At 38.3% G+C, this 24,618-nt stretch overlaps 1 protein-coding gene across 2 annotated transcripts in view; it reads left to right on the top strand.

The window, feature by feature from the left end:
* The window catches only part of CHN1 (chimerin 1), an 87,898-nt gene that overhangs the window by 31,583 nt on the left and 31,697 nt on the right, over window positions 1-24,618 (top strand). Inside the window, exon 2 of one of the 2 annotated variants that reach the window (XM_068967818.1) lies at window positions 5,930-6,007. In XM_068967818.1, the coding sequence (XP_068823919.1) occupies window positions 5,930-6,007 (78 nt within the window). Of the gene's footprint in view, window positions 1-5,755; window positions 6,008-24,618 lie in introns of those variants that run through there. The other variant, XM_068967817.1, reaches the window with a different exon arrangement.

The following is a 24,618-nucleotide window of genomic DNA, read 5'->3' on the forward strand; positions in this document are numbered from 1 at the left end:
GTTAAGGTCAGCACTTCTCTCTGACCCAAGAGCCCATGTTCCTGTTTTGCTACACTTGGTGAAAATGAGAGGCTAGCTCAACACAAGTCCAGTATTGTTACTAGACAACAGCATAGTGGGGTCAGTGGTAGAAATTTCTTTATTTGAAAAACAGCAAATGCATTCCTTTCCAAGGTCACCTATTTCCCCCTTACAACACTACCAGCCTGCATTTTCCCAGTCCTGTTCTCTGAACTGCAAATGGTATGGACAAAGGTAGACACAGAGAAGTTGTGGAATCTGCTCCTTTTCCATCTCTTTCCAGCCTAGTTACCCTTATCTGAGCAGAATACAAAAATGATATTTGTGTTAAGGATGGACAGAGTCAGGTCCAAGACAGGCCAAAAATTCCCAGTCAAAATACAAAGCAAAATACTGCTGGTATTTCCAGCAAGAATGACCCGTGAGCATTTCTTCGCCTGTAAAATGTCCATTATGAAACATGTCTCAGGCTCTATAACCAAGAACTAGGACAAAGATATGAAGCATCACACATTGTTCCTGACCTCTTAACAAATGCTGAGAATCTTCTTTCCTTTTAGCCCCATCCCATCCCTGCTCCCTCAGCTAACACATATCATATGCCTTTTGAAAGATAGGATTAGAACTGGAATTGGGGGAATTTGATAGAAAACATAATATAAAGAGAAGAGCAGGAGTTTCTAGGCATGCTTGTATGTATGAACCAAAGGCAGATTAATCTAACTCCTTATACAGAAGGGGTTCCCTTGTGCCTCAGCTGGTAAAGAATCTGCCTGTAATGCAGGAGACCTGGGTTCGATTCCTGGGTTGGGAAGATCCCCTAGAGAAGGGAAAGGCCACCCACTTCAGTATTCTGACCTGGAGAATTCCATGGGTTGGACAGTCCATGGGGTCACAAAGAGTTGGACACAACTGAGCAACTTTCACTTTCACTTATACAGAAACCTGTCTTATATTACACAGTGTACATACTCTGCAGCTAATATTTGGCACAGCAGCCCTGTATCATTTATTGAGTGCTTGTATGGATGTGAGAGTTGGACTATAAAGAAAGCTGAGCACCGAAGAATTTATGCTTTTGAACTATGGTATAGGAGAAGACTCTTGAGAGTCCCTTGGACTGCAGGGAGATCCAACCAGTCCATCCTAGAGATCAGTCCTGGGTGTTCATTGGAAGGACTGATGTTGAAGCTGAAACTCCAATACTTTGGCCACCTGATGCGAAGAGCTGACTCATTTGCAAAGACCCTGATGCTGGGAAGGATTGAGGGCAGGAGGAGAAGGGGATGACAGAGGATGAGATGGTTGGATGGAATTACCGCCTCAGTGGACATGGGTTTGGGTAAACTCTGGGAGTTGGTGATGGACAGGGAGGCCTGGCGTGCTGCAGTTCATGGGGTTCCAAAGAGCCGGACACGACTGAGGAACTGAACTGAACTCTCTGTAGTCTCTTCCTCTTTATGTATCATCCCCAAACTGTCTAGTACCCTATACAATAGGTATTACTATCCATGGACATGAAAGTGAAAGTGTTTGTTGCTCAGTTATGTCCAGCTCTTTGAAATTCCATGGACTGTAGCCTGCCAGGCTCTTCTGTCCATAGAATCCTCCAGGCAAGAATACTGGAGTGAGTATCCATTCCCTTCTCCAGGATTATTATCCATAGTATATATTAACCAAGGCAACAAATAAATCTCCCAAGGTCAGGATTCAAACTTCAGTGTGTCTGATTTTAAATCACATTTTTTATTGTAATACACTGCCCCCCAGTAAAAAAGCTGCCTTCATTTGATTTTTATTCACTGAATCTTTATTTGTACAAGCTACTGCTGTGCTAGGTTCAGAATTTATACTGAGATGTGTAAGACCTAGTTTTATATAAACAGCTACATGGGCACCTGTGATATGAGGTAGAAAGTGATACGTCTGGTAATTAATGAACAAATGAAGGACTCTGAGGTTCACAGGTGGGTGACGTCACATCTAATTGCTTCAAATGGTCAAAGGCGTCCTGAAGGAGGGGGTATCTGAACGGAGCCCGGGGGCTGCATTTCCTACTGCGTGTATTGTGGGCTACACTTGAGATCTAGATCTTAGTGATTATTACTTTCTCTTACCATTCCGTGTGCCTCAGTGTTTGCTGTCTTACAATCTATTGCTGTTCTTCAGAACTGAAAGGAGAAAATAACTAGAGAAACACCTTGAATACCAGAGAGAAAAAATCAACTACTCTCAGACTCCGTGGATTCCTTTCATTTTCTCATTTGAGTGGATATAGCATAGTGTTTGGAGAAGGCAATGGCACCCCACTCCAGTACCCTTGCCTGGAAAATCCCATGGACGGAGGAGCCTGGTGGGCTTCAGTCCATGGGGTTGCTAACAGTTGGATATGACCGAGCGACTTCACTTTCACTTTTCACTTTCCTGCATTGGAGAAGGAAATGGCAACCCACTCCAGTGTTCTTGCCTGGAGAATCCCAGGGACGGGGGAGCCTGGTGGGCTGCCATCTGTGGGGTCATGCAGAGTCAGACACGACTGAAGAGACTTAGCAGCAGCAGCAACATAGTGTTTAAAAGCCTAACTCCTATCCACTACTTAACCTAATAGCTGTACAATTTGGGGACGTTAAACTTCTGTAGGCCTCAGTTCTTCCCGTTATAAAATGAGGGTAATATATGCCTCATAGATAGTTTTTCTGTGGAATTAATGGGATTCTGTATATATGTAAAGTGTTTAGCTGGGTGCTTAGAGCCTAAGTACCTAATAATGAATGATAGTCATAATTAATTGCGGGGGACCGCCCGTAAAGGGTTAAGTCTTGGGAGCTGCTCGGCAGGTATGCAGAGCCTTAGGCATTGTTCCTAAGCTCCCTGTCCCGCCACCCTTGAAGAGTTTTTACAGCCCTTAAGGTCAGGGTGTCCTGCAACATGTCATAGAAGATAGATTACTTAGTATACTCTGTACACAATGGTAAGGGTCTAGTGATTGTATCCTGAGGTTAAAAAATAATCTTGTACATGTCTTAAGTCACGTACATTATCCTATAAATACTATAGCCTAATAAAGAAAGGCATCAGCCAATTGTGGTCTGATCCTCTCAACCCCATCTTTTGTCTCTCTCTTATTTTTCTTAGCGGGGACGCTCCGTTCTCTCCCTGTGCAGGTGCAACTCTTGCTTGTGCTGGCCGCGGCAATTAATAGATGCTCTATCCATCTAAGCAGATAGATATGGCCAAAAAAATATAAGGAAGAGTGGTAGACATTTGTCTGCAATGTCAGAACATTGATACTGGTTCTGAATTCAAGAGTTAGCAATTCTGACTTGAGAGCTCCTCAGAATTAATGCAGAAATGCAGTTGTAGTTATGGAAGGTGTAATAGTGACAAGACCTCCAGCCAGTTGAGAGGAGCTAAGAAGTTTTTCATCTAGAACCATTGTTTTTTATCTTCTTAGTGCCCTAGATAGTTGCCCAAGTTGTAATTATTCCAGTACTTCTTTCTTAGGTAGAACAGTTACTCAGGAAAGACATTGACGGCGAAGTCTTAGTAGACCTTACCTCTCAGTGACAAAAATATTCAGTTTTACTCAGCCATGAATTTTCTGGAGAACTCTACTATGAATATTTTTATGCTTTGGTTGAATTGTAGTTACTACAGCTGAAGGACTGGGATGATCTATAATAAAGTATTTCTCGATCAGAAATACTCAGGAAAAAAAGTTTCTTGGGTTACATGGGGTAACTGTTGTCTCTAAATTAGTAATTTAAACATTCATTGTTAAATAATGTGGAGAAAAAAACTACTGTCAAATTTGCCTTTAGTGTCTGTGTTTTTCAGGCCCACTGAGAAAAACATAAACTTGACTATAGGTTGTGTGTAACTAAGGGGTTGGCTGGCCTGTCTATTTTTAGTCATCACATGACAAACTAGGTCTAAGCTAAAGAGCAATGTAGGTTAGGCAAGGAAGTTCTTTCCATTGTATTTCTACTTGGAAAAAATTTTTTTGTCTCATAGTAATCAGGTAAGGGTATAAATTTGTGGAAATGAAACATCTGTAGATGTAAATGTTAATGTTTGCCTTTTTATTTACTTAGAAGTGTCTTTTAAAAAAGAAATCATTTTAAAAGATGGAACTATAGACTCAAATTTAAAAATATTAGGGTATGTTTACAAATCAGTCGTTCAGTATTATCAATATCTGCCATGGTTTAAGGACCACTTCATGCCCTGATTAAATTAGAATCTGCAGGGGCCCCATACTCCTTATAGACTATGAGATCTGAAATAAAATTTTTGCACTTATCTAAGCAGATGGACTGAATTCATTTGAATATAGTATTTTTGATTCTTTAAAGACAATGTAACTTTAGAATCAGAATGGGTTAAACTTGATTACTATAGCATGAGGAAACAGATGGGAGGTGTTGAGGGAACCAATATGAGAAAACCTAAGTTTACAGCCCCTTGGTTTTAAAGAAATGCACTGTGTAGGTATTGCTCTTAAATGGAGCTGGGTTTGAGGCTCTTGCCAAGCACTTGCCTTTCTGTATCAGCAAACAGACACCTCAGGGTCCAGCACTACATCTGGGACCTGTGTACATGAGGGACTGCTCCCAACCAGCTTGCACCGTGACCTGGCCTGAAGCTCTTTAAATGAGGAATGTTGAGATTAAGATTTAAAATAATGGTTGGACCTATTTAAAATTACAGATGCACAATGAAACTTCTCATGGTAGAGAGATTGAACTGACCGTTCCAGGCTGTTGGTGCAGACAAGGGTGTGCTCCTTGCTCTTCGTGAAAATAGTATGATACCTAGTTAAACTCCTTTTGTTTTTCATCAGAATACTTTTCAGCTTTTGCTCGTGTTTAATAAAATGGGGTTTTAGTTAACTAACTGTAGTCCATATGCACAAAGGCAAATTATAGATCAGCTTTTCATAATTTACCTAGCAGGTGGTACCTTCTTTTTAAAACCTAGTGCTGTGTGTGTTGATTTTCCTTTGCTTTTAATAGGTTAAAAGAAAATCCATTTTGTAATGATGCATGACTCATTCAGTGCTCATTGTCTTCCCACTGATTTTTTTTTTTTTTTTTTTTTTTTTTTTGCCTTGAGCCAGCAAGAAAAATCTTACATGAGAGGAGGGAGATACAGAGTTGAGGAATACAGTACTCAAATACTGTTGCTTGATTCTCATTGGTTCTCTCCTTTCTTACGGTGACCAGTCTAATCAGCCTTCCTTGCCAAGTCCCTCCCCTCCCCCACCCTCTGCCAGGGGCTTCCCAGGGTGTCAGTTGCTTGAAACTGACTGCAGGCAGGATGTAGGCATCTCTCCTTCAGAATGGACATTAATACATTGACTAGAAAAGAAAGCATTTAGAAATGTATCATTTGTCAAAATTGCATGGCTCTTTAAAAAGGATAGAGAAATGCTGAATGTTTTGTGTGTTGGCATCGACTCTTTATTTCTGTTCAGACTTTTAAGTTTTCAGAAGCTTAAATATAGAGCCCTTTAAAAAAAAAAAAAGAGAAGAAAGAAGAATTTTTCTGGCTAGTGGACCTCTTTTTAAGAAGTGCTTCATCACCCTCCTCCACCTCTCCGTGCTGTTTCTCTGCAGCTCTCTGTAGGGTAGGGCTCTGTGCTGGCTGGAAGAATGCTCATTTGTTAGCTGAATAGAGTTCATCGACAGACATAGATCAATATAGGTTTGCTTTATTTCCTGTGAATTCCAAAATGCCATCCAAAGAGTCTTGGTCGGGTAGGAAAACTAATAGAGCTACAGTTCACAAATCAAAACAAGAGGGCCGTCAGCAAGATTTATTGATAGCAGCCTTGGGAATGAAACTGGGTTCTCAAAAGTCGTCTGTGACAATCTGGCAACCTCTGAAACTCTTTGCTTATTCGCAGTTGACATCACTTGTTAGAAGAGCAACTCTGAAAGAAAACGAACAAATTCCAAAATATGAAAAGGTCCACAATTTCAAGGTAAGAATATTTATTTTTAACCTTTTCTTATAAGAAAGGAAATGCACATTACTTGAAATATACAATTTTAAAAGTATGTCTTTTTAAAACTAGGATGACTGGACTAAACTGTTCTTGCTATTCAGGGAATGAAGATGTTTTAAGCATGATTTTTTTTTTTTTAAGGAATAGCTGAGTAAAGCTGATAGAAGCCAACCCCATTTTCTCTAGTGCTGATTTAGTATTCTGTTTGATCAGTGTATACTCAATGGTAAAAGTCTTGACTGATATTTAAAAGGTCTCAATTAATAATGATCTTGGCATAATTATTTGTGATGCAAATATGTCTAACCACCTTTGTGGGATGTTTTGTGAGAGGATTAGATCTTACCTCCTTTCGTTTCTGGTAAAAAGCTTTGGCTATAAGAAGCATGTGCTGTTGGCATCTGGATTGAGCAGATGGTGTCCATTTCCCATAGTTTCTGTCTTTTCTCCTCTGCTGATGAATTGCCCATGATGAGAGGAGGATGGCTACCGTGGGACTGTTAGGCTGCTGACACTTAGCAGCTTCTCTTCACTTTCTGAGTATTTTCTTTCACCTTGCATATGTGTATATATGTATAGTTTTTTAATTATTATGTTACTGTGTTTTACCAACTGTACTTTAATCATTTTTTATCAAAATGTGTGTGTAGATTCAAACTATGTGTAGATCTTGCCTGCATTTATAACATGATACAAGACCTTGAAGTTCAGTCCTTTGTAACCTAATTTGGAGAACATATGTGAGATTGTATGTGGGAGACCCAATTACACGTCATGGGTAACTGCACTAGCATTTCTATAGTAGCTGCCCAATAGTTATACAACTTTATAATGAAGTTCCTGAGATAAGAATACTGTTAGTGTAGACAAAATGGCATTAGTTTTGATGTTAGGGGGTATCTGTTTTCAGAAGATGATAAACTGAAGACCCTGCTCTTCCATTTGTTTATTAATTTATTCAGCAGATAGAATGCACCAAGCTCCACATTTGCAATTTATCCTGATTTTTAACACTAGCATTAATTTTACTAAAATGCCAAATACGCAGCCTCCAGCAGCTCAGCTTTTTCCATAGTGAAAAAGATTTTTATGAACTTCAGATTATCTGGGGATAAAGGATACATTCCAGAATGCATGGGCTGTGTAATGATTGCCAATGTTTCAAGGTAAACCAAGTAGTGTTTTCTTCTCTCTCTTTCAGCATTATTAAAGACTTGACCTTTCAACCAGTCTTTGATGTAAAATGAAATTGAAACCACTGCTGTAAAATGTATCCAGTCTTAACTGCCTCTTCTGTTTATGACCTAAACAGTCCCTCTAGGTACTGGGCCTCAGTGTCTTGTGTGATGTGCCACCTGGTCTTACAGGATTTTTATCAGGAAAATGATCCCAAGTATATCCTTTTGCAAGTATCAAATTGTGTACATGTTTGGTCTCAAAAATAGCCATTTCGGTTCCTAAGCAGGAAATTATGTGAACTCTTTCAAAATGGCTGAGATTTTAAAATATATCCCTCTGGTATGTTAAGCAGAAACAGATTGACCTGTTAAGAATGCCATTTTAGTGCTAAGTTCATTGTACATGCTTTCTGTCAATATTGACAAAAAGCAAAGGGTAGATCTGTTCAAGAATTTCATAAACAAGCACATTCTTTCATTTTTTGGGTTCTGTCTTCCAGTAATTTCTCAGTTTCAACTTAACATGTGACTTTAATGAGCAGATTTTGTATAGCCAGAAAGTGCTGACTGTGGGACCAGTTGTGACTTATAGCTCGGTACCCGTACTGTTAAAATTCTAGGGTTTTTTTTGCTTGTTTGTTTATAAAGATCATATTAAAAAGTAGAAGTCTGCTTCCCTTTCTGGAGCTAAAAAATTAAAGTGAGCTTGGACTCACTGTTTTTTTTTAAAAAGTAAAGTATTTATGCTCAGAAAGAGCTCATGTTGGACAGTGGATTGCATTACATATTTTTTAGAGTTGCTAATAAGGTCAAAAGTCTCAAAATTTGACTCTTTGCATTGAAATTACTCTGTTTCTTAAAAAATGTTTCTGCGGGGTCATGTTATAAAAACGAGAAGGTGGAGGGGGCATACTTGACTTCCAGGGACATCCCTAAAAGAATTCAGAGTCTGAGGCTGGAGCAGTGCTCTCCCACACACATGCTCACTTAGAAGGTCACTGCCTGTGATATATAAGTATGTCCAGCTCAGAGATTTATTGTCGGGAAAGTCCTGAGCATTTGCATACTGATAATCATTCATGTGGCCTTGCCATTGACTGTTTTTTTTGTTGCTGAAAGTGTACTCTGCTGAACCACCAACCCACTCACCAAAGCCTCACTTCAGTATGGTTTTCTTTTTTGCCTCTTGAACTGCCTTGTTATATAACATTGCTCTATGGTGTGGAACAGCTGTCAGATCTCATTTCAGAAGGTGAAGCCACGAGTATCTTGTACCTTTGGTGAAACCCCCCCCGACCCCTCACAAAAAATTCAGCTGGACCTAACTCCATATTCTAGGCAGTTGTTTGTTTTTTGTTATTGTGTTGTTTATAATAAAAGAGAAAAAAACAAGAAGGCTTCCTATTTTGCTGTGTTATATAACACAGTCCCCGTCCATTATTACTTACAAGGAAGGATTTGATAAAGAATCTTATCACGAGAAAGATAGTTGTCTTTCTTAGGGAGGTCATCATTTAAAAATAAATATACCACATCCTTTAAAAATGATTATCCTGTAAAGTTGTCAGTATATATTAGAGTGAAAATAATTTTAACTGTCTCCTGGGTCAACCTCTCATTTTAAGAACTGCCCCTATCCTAACACAACAGAGACAGCGAGTGCATAAGTGCAAATTTCTTAAACCGACTTAAAAACTAAGCAAAACAAAATCAACTCAGCCATAAAAGTCAGACACAGGCACCCCACCAGCAGTGACTATATCCTACATCTGAGGCTCTCCAGATTGAATGATAACTCAGATCCAGTCCTTGCCCTTAGGAACTTGCTTGTTACTTGTGTGACCTTGGGCAGGTTGCTTCATCTCTCTAAACCTCTGGTTCTACGTGAGAAAAGTTGAATTCCTGATATGTGTAGGTACATGATAACCACTATTCCTGTTATTACAAATTACCCCTAAGTGGATATTTTTTCTGAATCCATACCAAGACTGTTTCTTGCCCAGTAGCAGAGATCCTGATGCAGTTGAGAACCCTGGCATGATTGTGGTGCTAAAGAAAGCTCTTGCTTCTTTCTTAGCTCCCAGGCATAGTTATGTAAGAGCAGTGCATTTTCACGCACCACAGAATACAGTTAAATCTTCTGTATTTCTTTTATTTGCTTCAAATTATTCAATGTTCCGTTTGGTATGTTTAATTCAAATAGCTCTATAAGACAAAATCAAGATTACATATAATGTAATAATAACAGAGAACTGGCTACTTGGGCAAATTAAAAGAAACATGAAGGATTATAGATATTTTTTAAATTTTTATTTTTTATTAGAATATAGTTGATTAACAATGTTGTGTTAGTTTCAGGTATACAGCAAAGTGATTCAGTTATACATGCATCTATTCTTTCTCAAATTCTTTTTCCATTTAGGTTTTTGCAGAGTGTTAAGCAGAGTTCCCTGTGCTATATAGTAGGTCCTTGTTGGTTATCTATTTTAAATATAGTAGTGTGTACATGTCAATCCCAAACTTCCAATCTATCCCTCCCACACCCCATAACCATAAGTTTGCTCTTTGTCTGAATGAGTTTGTTTTGTAAATTAGTTCATTTGTATCATTTTTCTTAGATTCCACATATAAATGATATCCTATGATAATTGCCTTTTTCTGTCTGGCTTACTTCACATAGTATTATAATCTCCAGGTCCGTTCGTGTTGCTGCAGATGACCGTATTTCCTTCTTTTTAATGGTTGAGTATTAATTCCATTGTGTATATGCACCACGTCTTCTTTATCCATTCGTCTATTGATGGACATCTAGGTTGCTTCCATGTCTTGGTTATTGTATACAGTGCTGCAGCGAATATTGGGGTGCATGTATCCTTGCAAGCCATATTTTTCTCTAGATATATGCTGAGGAGTGGGATTGCAGGATCATATGGTAGTTCTATTTTTAGTTTCTTAAGGAACCTCCATACTGTTCTCCAGTGTCTGTACCAGTTTACATTCCTACCAGCAGTGTACATGAGGGTTCCCTTTTCTACGCACTCTTTCCATTTATTGTTTGTAGACTTTTTTGATGATGGCCATTCTGAATGGTATGAGGTGATAGCTCATTGTAGTTTTGATTTGCATTGTCTAATAAATTAGCAGTGTTGAGCATCTTTTCATGAGCCTCTTGACCATCTGTATGTCTTCTTTGGAGAAATGTCTACTTAGGTCTTCTGCCCATTTTTTAAATTGAATTGCTTATTTTTTTATATTGAGCTGTATGAGCTGTTTGTATATTTTGGAAATTAATGCCCCAGTCACATCATTTGCAAATTTTTTCTCCTATTCTGTGGGTTATCTTTTTGTTTATGGTTTCCTTTGCTTTGCAAAAGCTTTGGAGTTTAATTAGGTCCCTTTTGTCTATTTTTGTTTTTCCATTAACCTAGGAGATGGATCAAAAAAAGATACTGCTTCATTTCATGTCAAAGAGTGTTCTGCCTATATTTTCCTCTAAGAACGTGCATTTTTCCATCTGTTTGTGTCATCTTCAGTTTCTTTCATCAGTGGCTTACAGTTTATGGAGTATAGGTCTTTTGCCTCCTTATAGTTTTCAGAATACAGTTAGATTTATTCCTAGGTATTTTATTCTATTTGATGTGATGTTAAATGGGATTGTTTCCTTATTTCTTTCTGATCTTTCATTGTTAGTGTATAGAAATGCAACAGATTTCTGTGTATTTATTTTGTATCCTGCAACTTTACCAAATTCATTGATGAATTCTGGTAATTTTCTGGTAGCATCTTTAGGATTTTCTATGTATAGTACCATGTCATCAGCAAACAGTGACAGTTTTACTTTTTTTCCAGTTTGGATTCCCTTTATTTATTTTCCTTTGATTGTCAGGGATAGGACTTTCAAAACTATGTTGAAAAGTGGTGAGAGCCGATATCCTTGTTTTCTACTAATCTTAAAGGAAATGCTTTAAGCTTTTCACCATTGAGAATGATATTAGCTATAGGTTTGTCATATATAGCCTTTATTATTTTGAGGTATGTTCCCTCTGTGCCCACTTTCTGGAGAGCTTTTATCATAAATGGGTGTTGACTTTTGTTAAAAGCCTTTTCTGCGTCTTGTTGATTTGATCATATAGTTTTCTTCAGTTTGTTGATGTGGTTTTATCACATTGATTCACAAATCATCCTCATCCTTGTACACCTGGGCTAAATCTCACTTGATCGTGCTATGTGATCCTTTTAATGTATTGTTGGACTTGGATTGCTAGTATTATATTTAGGATTTTTGCATCTATGTTCATCAGTGATATTGGCCTATAAGTTTCCTTTTTGAGTGTTATTTTTGTCTGGTTTTGATATCAGGGTGATGGTGGCCTCATAGAATGAGGTTGGGAATATTCCTTCCTCTGCAGTTTCTTGGAACATCTCAGAAGGATAGGTGTTAACTCTTTAAGTGTTTGATAGAATTCACCTGTGAAGCCATCTCATCCTGGACTTTTGTTTCTTGGGGTCTTTTAAATCACAGTTTCAGTATTTGTGATTGGTCTGTTCATATTTTCTGTTTCTTCCTGAGTCAGTCTTAGGAGATTATACCTTTCTAAAAATTTGTTCTTCTAGCTTGTCCATTTTATTGGCTGGCATATAGTTGCTTGTAGTAGTCTCTTATGATCCTTTGTATTTCTGTGATGTCCATTGAAACTTTTTTTTTTTCCATTTCTAATTTTATTGATTTGATCCCTCTTCCTGTTTTTTTTTTTTTCTTGGTGAGTCTAGCTAAAGGTTTATCAATTTTGTTTATCTTTTCAAAGAACTAGCTTTTAATTTCATTGATCTTTTCTTTTATTTCTTTATAATTTCTTTTCTTCTGCTAACTTTAGTGCGGGGGGGGGGTGTTCTTTTTTGTCTCATTGCTCTTAGTGTAAGGTTAGGTTGTGTATTTGTGATTTTTCTTGTTTCCTGAGGTAAGATTGTATTGCTGTTATACACTTCCCTCTTAGAACTGCTTTTGCTGTCTCCCATAGGTTTTGGATGGCTGTGCTTTTTTGTTTTCATTTGTCTCTAGGCGTGTTTTGGTTTCCTCTTTGATTTCTTCAGTGATCCATTGACTGTTTAGTAGCATATTGTTTAGCCTCCGCATGTTTGTGTTTTTTACATTTTTCCCCCCTTCAGTTGATTTCTAATTTCATAGTGTTGTGGTAGGAAAAGGTGCTTGATATGATCTTTAATCTTAAATTTATCAAGGCTCACTTTGTGGTCCAGTGTGTGATTTGCCCAGAATATTCCATGTGTACTGAAGAATGTGTATTCTGCTGCTTTTGGGTAGAATGCCCTATAAATATCAAGTCCATCTGGTCTAATGTGTCATTTAAAGCCTGTGTTTTCTTATTGATTTTCTGTCTGGATGATCTGTCCATTGATGAAATTGAGGTGTTAAAGTCTTTCACTCACTATTATTGTGCTACTGTCGATTTCTCCTTTTATGGTTGTTACCATTTGCCTTATATATTGAAGTGCTCCTGAGTGTATATGTATTTTAAATTGTTATATCTTCTTCTTGGATTGATCCCTTGATCTTTATAGTGTCCTTCCCTGTCTCTTGTAACAATCTTTAAAGTCTATTTTGTTCTGAGTATTGCTATTCCAGCTTTCTTTTGATTTCTATTTGCATGGAATACCTTTTCCATCCCCTCACTTTCAGCCTCTATATGTCCCTATATCTGAAATGGTTCTTTTACAGACAGCATATATATGGGTCCTGTTTTTGTATCCATTTAGCCAGCCTATGTCTTTGGTTGGAGCATTTAATCCATTTACATTTAAGGTAGTTATTGAAATGTATTGGGTTGGCCCAAAAGTTCATTCCTAGTTTCCATAAGATCTTATGGAAAAGCATGAGCAAAATTTTAGGCCAACTCATATGTTCCTTTTGTCATTCTTTTTTTTTTTTAATCAAAGGATACTTGCTTTACAGAATTGTGTTGGTTTCTGATAGACTTTAACATGAATCAGCCATAAGGATACGCATGTCTCCTCCCTCTTAAACTGTCCACCCACTCCCCTCCCAGACCCACCCCTCTAGATTGTTGCAGAGCTCAACTCAGGTTTGAGTTCCAAGTCATACAACAAATTCCTATTGCCTATTGCCATTCTTAATTATTTTGGATTTGGTTTTGTAGATGTTTTCTCTTCCTTTCTTCTTTTGCTCTCTTATGACTTGATAACTAACTTTAGTGTTGTGATTGGATTCCTTTTTTGTTTTTGTGTGTCTAGTGTAGATTTTCAGTTTGCAGTTACCATGAGGTTTTGATACAGCAGTCTGTATAGAAACAAGATTGTTTTAAGTTGCTGGTCTTTTAATTTCAAATGTACTTCCAATGTCCTGCATTTATGCTCTCCTCTCCTCACAGGTGCTGGTTTTGATACATTTGTGTGCAGATAATTTCTTTCCCTTACTATGTGTTTGCCTTTACCAGTGAGCTTTTCCATTTGTAATTTTTCATTTCTAGTTGTGGCCTTTTCTGCCTAGAAAAGTAGTAAGTTCCTTTAGCGTTTGTTGCAAAGCTGGTCTGGTGGTGCTGAATTCTATCTTTTGCTTGTCTGTAAAGCTTTTGATTTCTCCATCAAATCTGAACAAGAGCCTTGCTGGACAGAGTATTCTTGGTGGTAGCTTCTTTCCTTTCATCACTTTAAATATCTCATGCCACTCCCTTCTGGCCTCCAGAGTTTCTGCTGAGAAATCAGCTGATAACTTACAAGAGAACTCCCATAATGTTATTTGTTGCTTTTCCCTTGTTGCTTTTAATGTTCTTTGTCTTTTTATCAATTTGATTACTATATGTCTTGGTGTGTTCTTCCTTGGGTTTATCCTGTATGGGACTCTGTACTTCTTGGACTCAGCCGATCTCACAGCATTTATTAAAAAACTGTTTCATGTTAAAGACTTAGATATAAGCCCTGAAACCAAAAATCTAGAAGATGAAAACGTAGAGGAAAATGTTTTTGACATTGGTTTTGTCATTGATTATTTACATATAGCCCCAAAAGCACAGGTAGCAAAAGCAAAAAATAAGTAGAAACTTTTGCACAGTAAAGGTAACAGTCAACAGAGTGAAAAAGGCAACCTGTGGATTAAGAAAACATTGACAGTTGCAAATCGTGTATCTGGCAAGAGGTTAATATCCAAACTATATAGGGACATCATACCAAAAAACTCATTTCAGAAATGAGGAAAGGACCTGAATAGACCTTTCTCAAAAGATAGACAAATGGTCAACAGCTGTATGAAGAGGTGCTCAGCATCACCAGTCATCAGGGAAATACAAATCAAAACAAGATATATCATCTCATACCTGTTAGAATGTCTATTGTCAAAAAGACAAATAGCCAGTGTAGGCGAGGGTGTAAAGGAACCCCTTATGCACTGTTGATGGGAATGTAAATTGTTAGTGTATTACGACCCAGCAGCAGGTTGCCTTTTCACTCTGTTGATTTCTCTTGCTGTGCAGAAGATTGTTAGATGTAGTCTCACTTGCCTATTTTTTGCTCTTGTTCCCTTCAAATTTGGCGAGGGATTTGGAAGTTTGTCTTTCTTGGAGGCTATTAGTGGAATTTCTTAGGAGTCCTATTTCTTTTATGGGATTAAAAAACAAAGTATTAATAATATAGCATTTGGAGAGAACTTTGCAAGTTTGTTTTCACTAGGAGGCTGTTAGTGAAACACATTAGGTATACTTTGTCTTTTATGAAATTAAAAACCAAATAATTTAAAAACAAAACAAGCTTTTAAGATGTTAAGGTTGCCACTTTTAAACACCTTGAGGAGGAGCGTGGCACTCTTTCTCTGTCACCAGAACCTATCCTAGTTCTTATTTTCAACCAGTATCCTAATTTGAGACCCTCTGTCAGGGAGCTGCATCTAATGCAGTATTGATTATTTCCATCCTGTCTGTCTGTGCTGTTGACAATGTTTTAGATAACATGGTTTCTCCAAAATGTTTCCTAAAGTGGAGAATCAGCCTGGCATATGACTCTCAACACAGTAACTAGTTAAGGATGTAAATCCTCAGGAAGAACACACAATTTTGAAAAGTCACCTCCTCTGGAATTCTTTTCTCTTAGTACTTTAGTTTTTGTCCACACAGTAATCTAATCTCCAAGGATTTGGGACGTGTTCATGCTTTATAGGCAACTTTTTATAGTCGTTTGTGTCATATATCCATCCCCCTCACCCCCAGAGTTAACTTAGGATTAAGTCTTATTTCTGTTCCTGTGTAATATTTCATATATCTGTTTTCTACAACCTTGACACATTATACTTTTCTTCATTTTCTTTGTGGCCTACTATATCAACATTCCTTGGGAGACAGTCTAATAGTGAAGCCTATTCTGGCTTTAATAAAATAATCAAAGTTTATGCTTGAGGAATATGTACATGTCATAACATCTTCTCTCTATCTCAGTACAATTATTACCCTTATTAGTTAGCATTCATTATTCTTATGTAACAGTATATAGCCCAAAATATCATTGTCCAAAGGGCAGAGAGAACAGACACATAGACACCAAAAGAAATGGAATAGAAATCTAGGAAAGATCTTTTTAAGTGAAGAGATCACATGCAGGTATTGATTTTTCTTGCTTAGATATTTTACCACAGCACTGCTGATGGCTGAGAAACCACTACAGATTATTTTCCAATAAATAACATACCAATAGCTTTTTTTTTTTTTCCAGGCTTACTAACCTCTCACCTTAAATTACATTAATATTCTTTCTGCTGCTAGAATAGGAAAGATAGAAAGAAAAGGGGAAATAGCCCAGTGGCGGTACACTCCTGAAGAAAATAATCAACTGCTTGTTTTCTATGTGTGTATTTTGTAGGGAGCAAAAGTAGAACTGGGTGTGTTTTTAAAGGGTTATCCAGACATAGAAGTTGAAAAGAATACATTCATTTTTAGGTCATGGGAGCCAGAGGATTCTTGCGTGTCCTCCAGTCTGTTGCAATGGAGGTGACATTTTTGGCTATGTGAATGGATTTGCCCAAATCAGGCCTGAATGTGAGGTTCATTCTTTCTCTTTTGTAGAACTCCTGTGTTTGGAGTCCTAGCCCTTATGTGTTCCACACCCTGATTGCTGCTTGTGGCTCTGCCCTGCAAGCTCGCACAGTGTGTTCGTAAAGAGAAGATCCACCTCTCAGAGGCCTGTAATTTTGCTTTCACGGTTTGCTATTACAGCTCATTACTCCACCATTGTATGATGTTGCTTCAGTGTGTCTTTTTAGAAATCCACTTGGAACCCAAACTGATATTTACCATTTGAAAGGACAGATGGGAGACTTTCCATCCAAATGTCAGAAAGCCCAACCCCATGCTCTCTGAGGCAAAGTGGGAAATTACTGGCTCATGTAGTAGGAAACGTCCAGTGTTACTTGAAGGTATCCCTTGGCCCAGGGCTTAAAATGTTACCAGGACTCTGTTACCCAGTTCTGTCTTCATTTTTAGGCTCCCTCTGGTGACAAGATGGCTGGCAGAGGTGCCTGCTCTGTATATGCTCAGATTCTAGTCAGCTGCTTAAAGACTATTTGAGCAAAGGGTCTAGGCTTGGCAGGCGTTCACCCAATTATCTTATATGCCCATCTCTGAACCAGTAGCTCTGGTTCAAGAGAATGGAATGTGCTGATTGGCTTGGATCTAGGTCACATACCTTCTGCCGCAGCTGGGAATAGGGTCGGCTCCATACAGTTCATGTGGGTTGAAAACTATTAGCCAAAGACAAGACGTTTATTCTGCATGGCTGAAAAATAAGAAATGCCCATTACAACATTAAATGACAAATGAAATCACCAGTTACAAGATCCTCGTGTACAGCTCACTGAATATAATATTAATGTAACACTTGGCTGAGAGAAGTGCACGTGTAGAACATGAGGGTAAAAGAATCCAGAAGCAGTTCAGCCTATAGAAAGGGCATTGAGGATGGCTGATTAGGTTAATGCCATTTGACATGTGTTGAAATGGATGCACAGAAAAGTCTCAGGTTCAAGCTCACATGAAAGATCAGTTTCAGAGTCAAGAACATAATCTCAACTCCCACTTTCAGCCATGATGAAAGAAAGAGATATACATTCCCATCTTACACAACTAAAAAACCATAAAAAATAAGCAAAACAACAGTCAGACATTGAGCAACAGGTATTACAGTTCTGTGATACCTGAAGAAGGAACACAAGCAAGCTGAGTCTTAAGACTGCTCTCACTCACTGCATGAAGACATTGTCCAGGCCACAGCACATGGAGGAGGAATCCTCTGGTCTAACCAAGTTGAGGACACAGACTGGAGTTTGGCAAGACAAAGAAGCTAAAATTTGGGGGGCAGAGTACCTGGGGGACAGAGCTGTACTCAGAGCTCTGGAGTTCTGCATAGGCATCTTCATGAGTCTTTTGAGTGAGTGCTTATCTACACCTGCATGAGAAGAAACTATCAGAAAACCACCAGAAAGCAACAGGCTGAATAATTTCCGAAATTCACCCTCGGCTGAGTGTAGTTTTGCCCACCTGAGAGTAGAAGTGGAAAGACATCATAATAGATGAGGCGTTGTTTTACAAGTCCTCAGAATGGTATCGTCTTAGTAGCACGATTACATTAGCAGTAGACTAGAGGCTGCAGCGAGGAAAGAAAGGGAAGCTGTTTGAAACAATCCAAATGGAGTCTCTAGAGATAAAAAAAACATGCCTGAAATTTAGAATACACTGGATGGTATTAATAGCATACTAGGTAGCAGAGAAGACGAAGATTATTGAACCAGAAGACACAGCAATAAAAATATCCAAAATGGAGGACAGAGACCCGGGGCAGGGGGTGGGGCACAGCCTCAGAGACCAGTGGGACAATATCAATCTACCATATGTGCGACTGGAGTCAGAAGACACAATGGTGGGAGGTCACAGGATAAAGTGATAATTACCAAGAATTGTGTAAATTTGATGAAAACCCACAGATCCAAGAAGTGCTGTGAGCACCAGATAGAAAAAAACATGAAAACACCACTAGGCACATCATAATCAAACTGCTGAAAACCAGTGCTAAAGAGAAAATTGTAAGAGCAGCAGAGAAACAAAGAGGAAACCAGGTTATGGGTAAGAAGTTTCCTTCCTAAAGTGGTACTCTGCTTCAGCCTGATGGTGAAGTTTTAATCCCTTACATGTGGTAAAATATATAAAAGATGGCTCTGGGCTCTAGAAATTAAACATGTGTTTGGTTTCTTTTGAATTTTATTTTCACATTCCAGTTTCTTTTTTTTAATTATTATTATTATTTTTACTTTACATTACTGTATTGGTTTTGCCATACATTGACATGAGTCCACCACAGGTATACATGAGTTCCCAACCCTGAACCCCCCTCCCACCTCCCTCCCCATATCATCTCTCTGGGTCATCCCAGTGCACCAGCCCCAAGCATCCTGTATCCTGTATCAACATTCCAGTTTCATTATGTATTTGTAGTTTTATGGTTTTATGGATCATGGAAAAAGCAAGAGAGTTCCAGAAAAACATCTATTTCTGCTTTATTGACTATGCCAAAGCCTTTGACTGTATGGATCACAATAAACTGTGGAAAATTCTGAAAGAGATGGGAATACCAGACCACCTGACCTGCCTCTTGAGAGATCCATATGCAGGTCAGGAAGCAACAGTTAGAACTGCACATGGAACAACAGACTGGTTCCAAATAGGAAAAGGAGTACGTGAAGGCTGTATATTGTCACCCTCCTTATCTAACCTCTATGCAGAGTACATCATGAGGAATGCTGGACTGGAAGAAACACAAGCTGGAATCAAGATTGCCAGGAGAAATATCAATAACCTTAGATATGCAGATGACACCACCCTTATGGCAGAAAGTGAAGAGGAACTAAAAAGCCTCTTGATGAAAGTGAAAGAGGAGAGTGAAAAAGTTGGCTTAAAACTCAACCTTCAGAAAACAAAGATCATGGCATCGGGTCCCATCACTTCATGGGAAATAGATGGGGAAAGAGTAGAAACAGTGTCAGACTTTATTTTTTGGGACTCCCAAATCACTGCAGATGGTGATTGCAGCCATGAAATTAAAAGACGCTTACTCCTTGGAAGAAAAGTTTGACCAACCTAGATAGCATATTCAAAAGCAGAGACATTACTTTGTCAACTAAGGTATGGTTTTTCCAGTGGTCATGTATGGATGTGAGAGTTGGACTGTGAAGAAGGCTGAGCACCGAAGAATTGATGCTTTTGAACTGTGGTGTTGGAGAAGACTCTTGAGAGTCCCTTGGACTGCAAGGAGATCCAACCAGTCCATTCTGAAGAAGATCAGCCCTGGGATTTCTTTGGAAGGAATGATGCTAAAGCTGAAACGCCAGTACTTTGGCCACCTCATGCAAAGAGTTGACTCATTGGAAAAGACCCTGATGCTGGGAGGGATTGGAGAAGGGGGCAACAGAGGATGAGATGGCTGGATGGCATCACCGACTCGATGGACGTGAGTCTGAGTGAACTCCGGGAGTTGGTGATGGACAGGGAGGCCTGGCGTGCTGCGATTCATGGGGTCGCAAAGAGTCGGACACGACTGAGCAACTGAACTGAACTGAGGACCTTAAATATGCACACTCACAAATAGAAATAGAATGTACATTTTTTTTAAAAAGAAGAGGTTAACATCTTTAAAGATTATTTCAGGGTAGGAAAAATATGTCAACAGAAGAAGCGTATTTTGCTTTGTCACTAGTACTCCATAGACGGAGGAGCCTGGTCGGCTATAGTCCATGAGGTCTCAGAGAGTCCGACATGACTGAGCAACTTCACTTTCACTTCACTAGTTCTGTTGGGAAGTGGGGAGAATACATACAGATGCTGAAAGACAGCAAAATTCCCATCAGTAACTATGCAAAACAATGGAATAACATCTTTAAAGTGCTCAACAATAATAATAAAACTATATTCTAGAATACTATATTCTGCAAAAAATCTTTCAAATATGAAGACAAAATATTTTTTAAACAACAACAACAAAAAAAACCTGAGTGATTCCATCACCAAGAGACCTATAAGAATGTTAAAGGAAGTTCTTCAGACAAAAGAAAAATAATACCAGATGGAAATTTAGGTCTGTACAAAACAATAAAGAATGCCAAAAATAGTACCAGGTCTCCTGCATTGCAGGCAGACACTTTACCCTCTGAGCCACCAGGGAAGCCCAGTAAACATGTAGGTAAGTGTAAAAATATGTTTTTCCATCATTTTAGTGTTTTTTTTTTAAATTAATTTACTGTTTAAAGCAAAAATAGTAATATGTAATTTGCACAAGTAACACAAATAACAATAGCATAAAGTATAGGGTCAGAAAGTGTAAATGTATTGTTGTAAGATACACTATACATGAGGGGGCATAATATTGTTTGAAGGTAGACTATAATATTATTAAAGATGTATATGGTAAACCTTAGAACAAACTCTAAAGAATAAAACAGTTATAAGCTAATAGTATAGACAGAATGCATTCATAAAAAGTATACAAGAAAAAAAATCCAAATGAAATATATAGAAAACAAAAGCTAGATGACAATTTAAAGCCAATTATATTGAGAACTATACTAAATGGAACTAAACTACACACTCCATTAAAAGAGAGAAGAGAGAAGTTGTTGTCAGATTGGATTTAAAAACCAAGATGCAACTATATTCTATCCACAAGAAACCCACTTTAAAGAGACAGAGAAATAAAAAGATGTATCATATAAACAGTAATTCAAAGAAAGTTCAAATGGCTATACTTAAACATAGTAGTTTTCAGAACAAGAAGTATTATTGGCAGTAAAAAGGGTAAAATTCATCAAGAGGACATAGTTTAAAACTTATATGCACCTAATATCAAAGATTCACAATACATAAAGCAGCAACTGAAAAGTGAAATGGGCAGATGCCACAATTACAGATGGAGATCTCTGCACTTCTGTCACAGTGATAGGACAGACAGACAAATAGAACAAATGTAAAATCAGTAAGGATTTAGAAGACTTGAACAACAGTATCAAACGTGGTATTTGCAGAGTATTCTACTTGGCAACAGCAGAATACACAAACTATTCAAGTGAACATGAAAGATTTACCAAGATAGACAATATTCTGGGCCCTAAAACAAGTGTCAATAAATATAAAAGGATTGATATCATATAAAGCATATCCTCTTACCACAACACAATTAAGTTCAAAATCTGAAAATGTTTCCACATATTTAGAAATTAAACAACTTGCTATTAAATAACTCATGAATTAAAGAAGTGATCATAGGAACATTAGAAAATATTTTAACCTGAATAAGAGGAAAACTACAACATACCAAAATTCTTGGAATGTGGCTAAAATAGTGCTTAAATTGAACTTTGTACCATTAAATGCTTATTTTGGGGGGGAAAGGTCAAATTAATTAGCTAAACTTTCACCTTCAGTTCAGTCGCTCACTCGTTTCTGACTCTTTGCGACCCCAGGAATCGCAGCACGCCAGGCCTCCCTGTCCATCACCATTTCCCGGAGTTCACTCAAACTCACGTCCATCGAGTCGGTGATGCCATCCAGCCATCTCATCCTCTGTCGTCCCCTTCTCCTCCTGCCCCCAATCCCTCCCAGCATCAGAGTCTTTTCCAATGAGTCAGCTCTTCTCATGAGGTGGCCAAAGTAGTGGAGTTTCAGCTTTAGCATCATTCCTTCCAAAGAAATCCCAGGGCTGATCTCCTTCAGAATGGACTGGTTGGATGTCCTTGCAGTCCAAGGGACTCTCAAGAGTCTCCTCCAACACCACAGTTCAAAAGCATCAATTCTTCGGTGCTCAGCCTTCTTCACAATCCAACTCTCACATCCATACATGACCACAGGAAAAACCATAGCCTTGACTAGACGGACCTTTGTTGGCAAAGTAATGTCTCTGCTTTTGAATATGCTATCTAGGTTGGTCATAATTTTTCTTCCAAGGAGTAAGCGTCTTTTAATTTCATGGCTACAGTCACCATGGAGCCCCAAAAGATAAAGTCTGACACTGTTTCCACTGTTTCCCTATCTATTTGCCGTGAAGTGATGGGACCAGATGCCATGATCTTCGTTTTCTGAATGTTGAGCTTTAAGCCAACTTCTTCACTAGCAAGAGAGTTCCAGAAAAAACATCTGTTTCTGCTTTATTGACTATGCCAAAGCCTTGACTGTGTGGATCACAATAAACTGTGGAAAATTCTGAAAGAGATGGGAACACCAGACCACCTGACCTGCCTCTTGAGAAACCTGTATGCAGGTCAGGAAGCAACAGTTAGAACTGGACATGGAACAGACTGGTTCCAAATAGGAAAAGGAGTACGTCAAGGTTGTATATTGTCACCCCGCTTATTTAACTTATCTGCAGAGTACAACATGAGAAACGCTGGGCTGGAAGAAGCACAAGCTGGAACTTTCACTTTAGGAAACTAGAAAAGAAGACCCAATTAACCCAATAGAGAAACAATAGAAAAAATTTGGATCTCTTTTACTAGAGCTTTAAAAAGAGTTTGAACTACATAGTTTAAGAATTTTTTGTGCATTTTCGTGAAACCTTTTCCAGGTGATTAGAGGAATACTCTATTCATAATAAAACAACAAACTTCTTCAGGTGACATTTTTACAACTATAAGCCAAAGAGAAATTGAAACCTGGCTTTGAGGAACTGTGACTGTTAGTACAGACTGGGCTTTGAGAAATTGTGGATCATAAGATAATGTGGATTAGTCTGAGCTTTTTTGTTTCTTAGTGTTCAGTTTATATCCTATAATGTGGTATAGAGATTATCTGTCACTCAGCTGTGGATGGTACAGTGGTTTTTATTGCACCACCTACTTGATTCATTTATTGTATTTTCCTATTATCCTTTCATAATATGACTTTAGGAGATTGATATTTTGAAGTGTTGATTTACTGTGTTGATTTTTCCCTACTGATATTTAAATGCAACATTAGTCCAAGTAATGAAACTAAACTTTCAAAGTAGAAGTGTTTTAGGTATGGTGTTCAACATTTTAAAACTTTTTAACCATAGTTCAGTTTAGAGACAAAGCTTTCATTAGAGCTCCTATGAAAAGAAATTAAAAGAAATTTGCTTCTGAAACTTGAAAAATGGCTAAACATTAAATTATAGGTTCTATAATGCTTTCAACACCCATATTTTAGAATGGAAAGGTTTTAAATTACTGGGTGATATTTATTGTTACATCATTTATTACACAAACTTCACCTTGTAATGTGATAAATAAAATACATGCCTTGAGTAGTTTGGTGTTTCCACTGCCTGATTCCTGGATTTCAAGTTGTTGGCTCTGTGTAAGGGGCCAGTCTGACAGCTTAGAACATTGACACCAGAAACTGTGTTTGTATTTTAGCACTAATGAAATTGTGTATGAGCCTAAGCTGGAGAAGGCAATGGCAACCCACTCCAGTACTCTTGCCTGGAGAATCCCAGGGACGGAGGAGCCTGGTAGGCTGCATTCCATGGGGTCACAAAGAGTCAGGCACGACTAAGCGACTTCACTTTCACGTTTCACTTTCATGCACTGGAGAAGGAAATGGTAACCCACTCCAGTATTCTTGCCTGGAAAATCCCAGGACAGAGTAGCCTGGTGGGCTGCCATCTCTGGGGTCACACAGAGTCGGACACGACTGAAGCGACGTAGCAGCGTGAGCCTAAGCAAGTTCACTTGTCTGTACCACATTAACTCAGTTATAGTTTTAGAGATATTTCTCCCTCACTGGGATAGTGTTGATGTGGAAAGATAGATCATGAAGGAAGCCATAAAGAAATTTAAACTTTGTTAACAAGGCCCAAGAGAGTGACAGAGGATGACATGGCTAAATAGCATCACCAACTCAATTGACATGAATTTGAACAAACTCTAGGAGGTAGTGAAGGACAGGGAAGCCTGGTGTGCTGCAGTCCATGGGGTCACAGAGAGTTGGACGTGACTTAGCAGCTGAACAACAAGACCCTGTATAGGATTGTGGTGAATGGACTGTGTGAATAGAATTGATAATACATTATTTTTTCTGTACATGTTTATGTTTAAAGAACTGTTTTATATAGCAGTTAATAAAAATCATTTGTATGTTTTACATGTGGGAGCAGAACTAAATTATTAATAGTGTCCTGATAATTGTCCCACTAGTAAAGCATGGCTAGTGTTGTTGTAGCCTGACCATGTTACATTAGCTTTTGCCTGTAGTTATTTCTCATATTTAGGGGGATACCACTGATTTGTGATATGACCAAGGTATATCCAGGAGTCTCATAACACCTCCCTCAATTCTGAACAGTTTTCTCACTCTTGAAACCTTAGGTTACTGAGTTGCCTGTCCTTTGTCCTCCTTT

Source organism: Capricornis sumatraensis, chromosome 3 (assembly GCF_032405125.1).
Source record: "Capricornis sumatraensis isolate serow.1 chromosome 3, serow.2, whole genome shotgun sequence".
Lineage (NCBI taxonomy): Eukaryota > Metazoa > Chordata > Mammalia > Artiodactyla > Bovidae > Capricornis > Capricornis sumatraensis.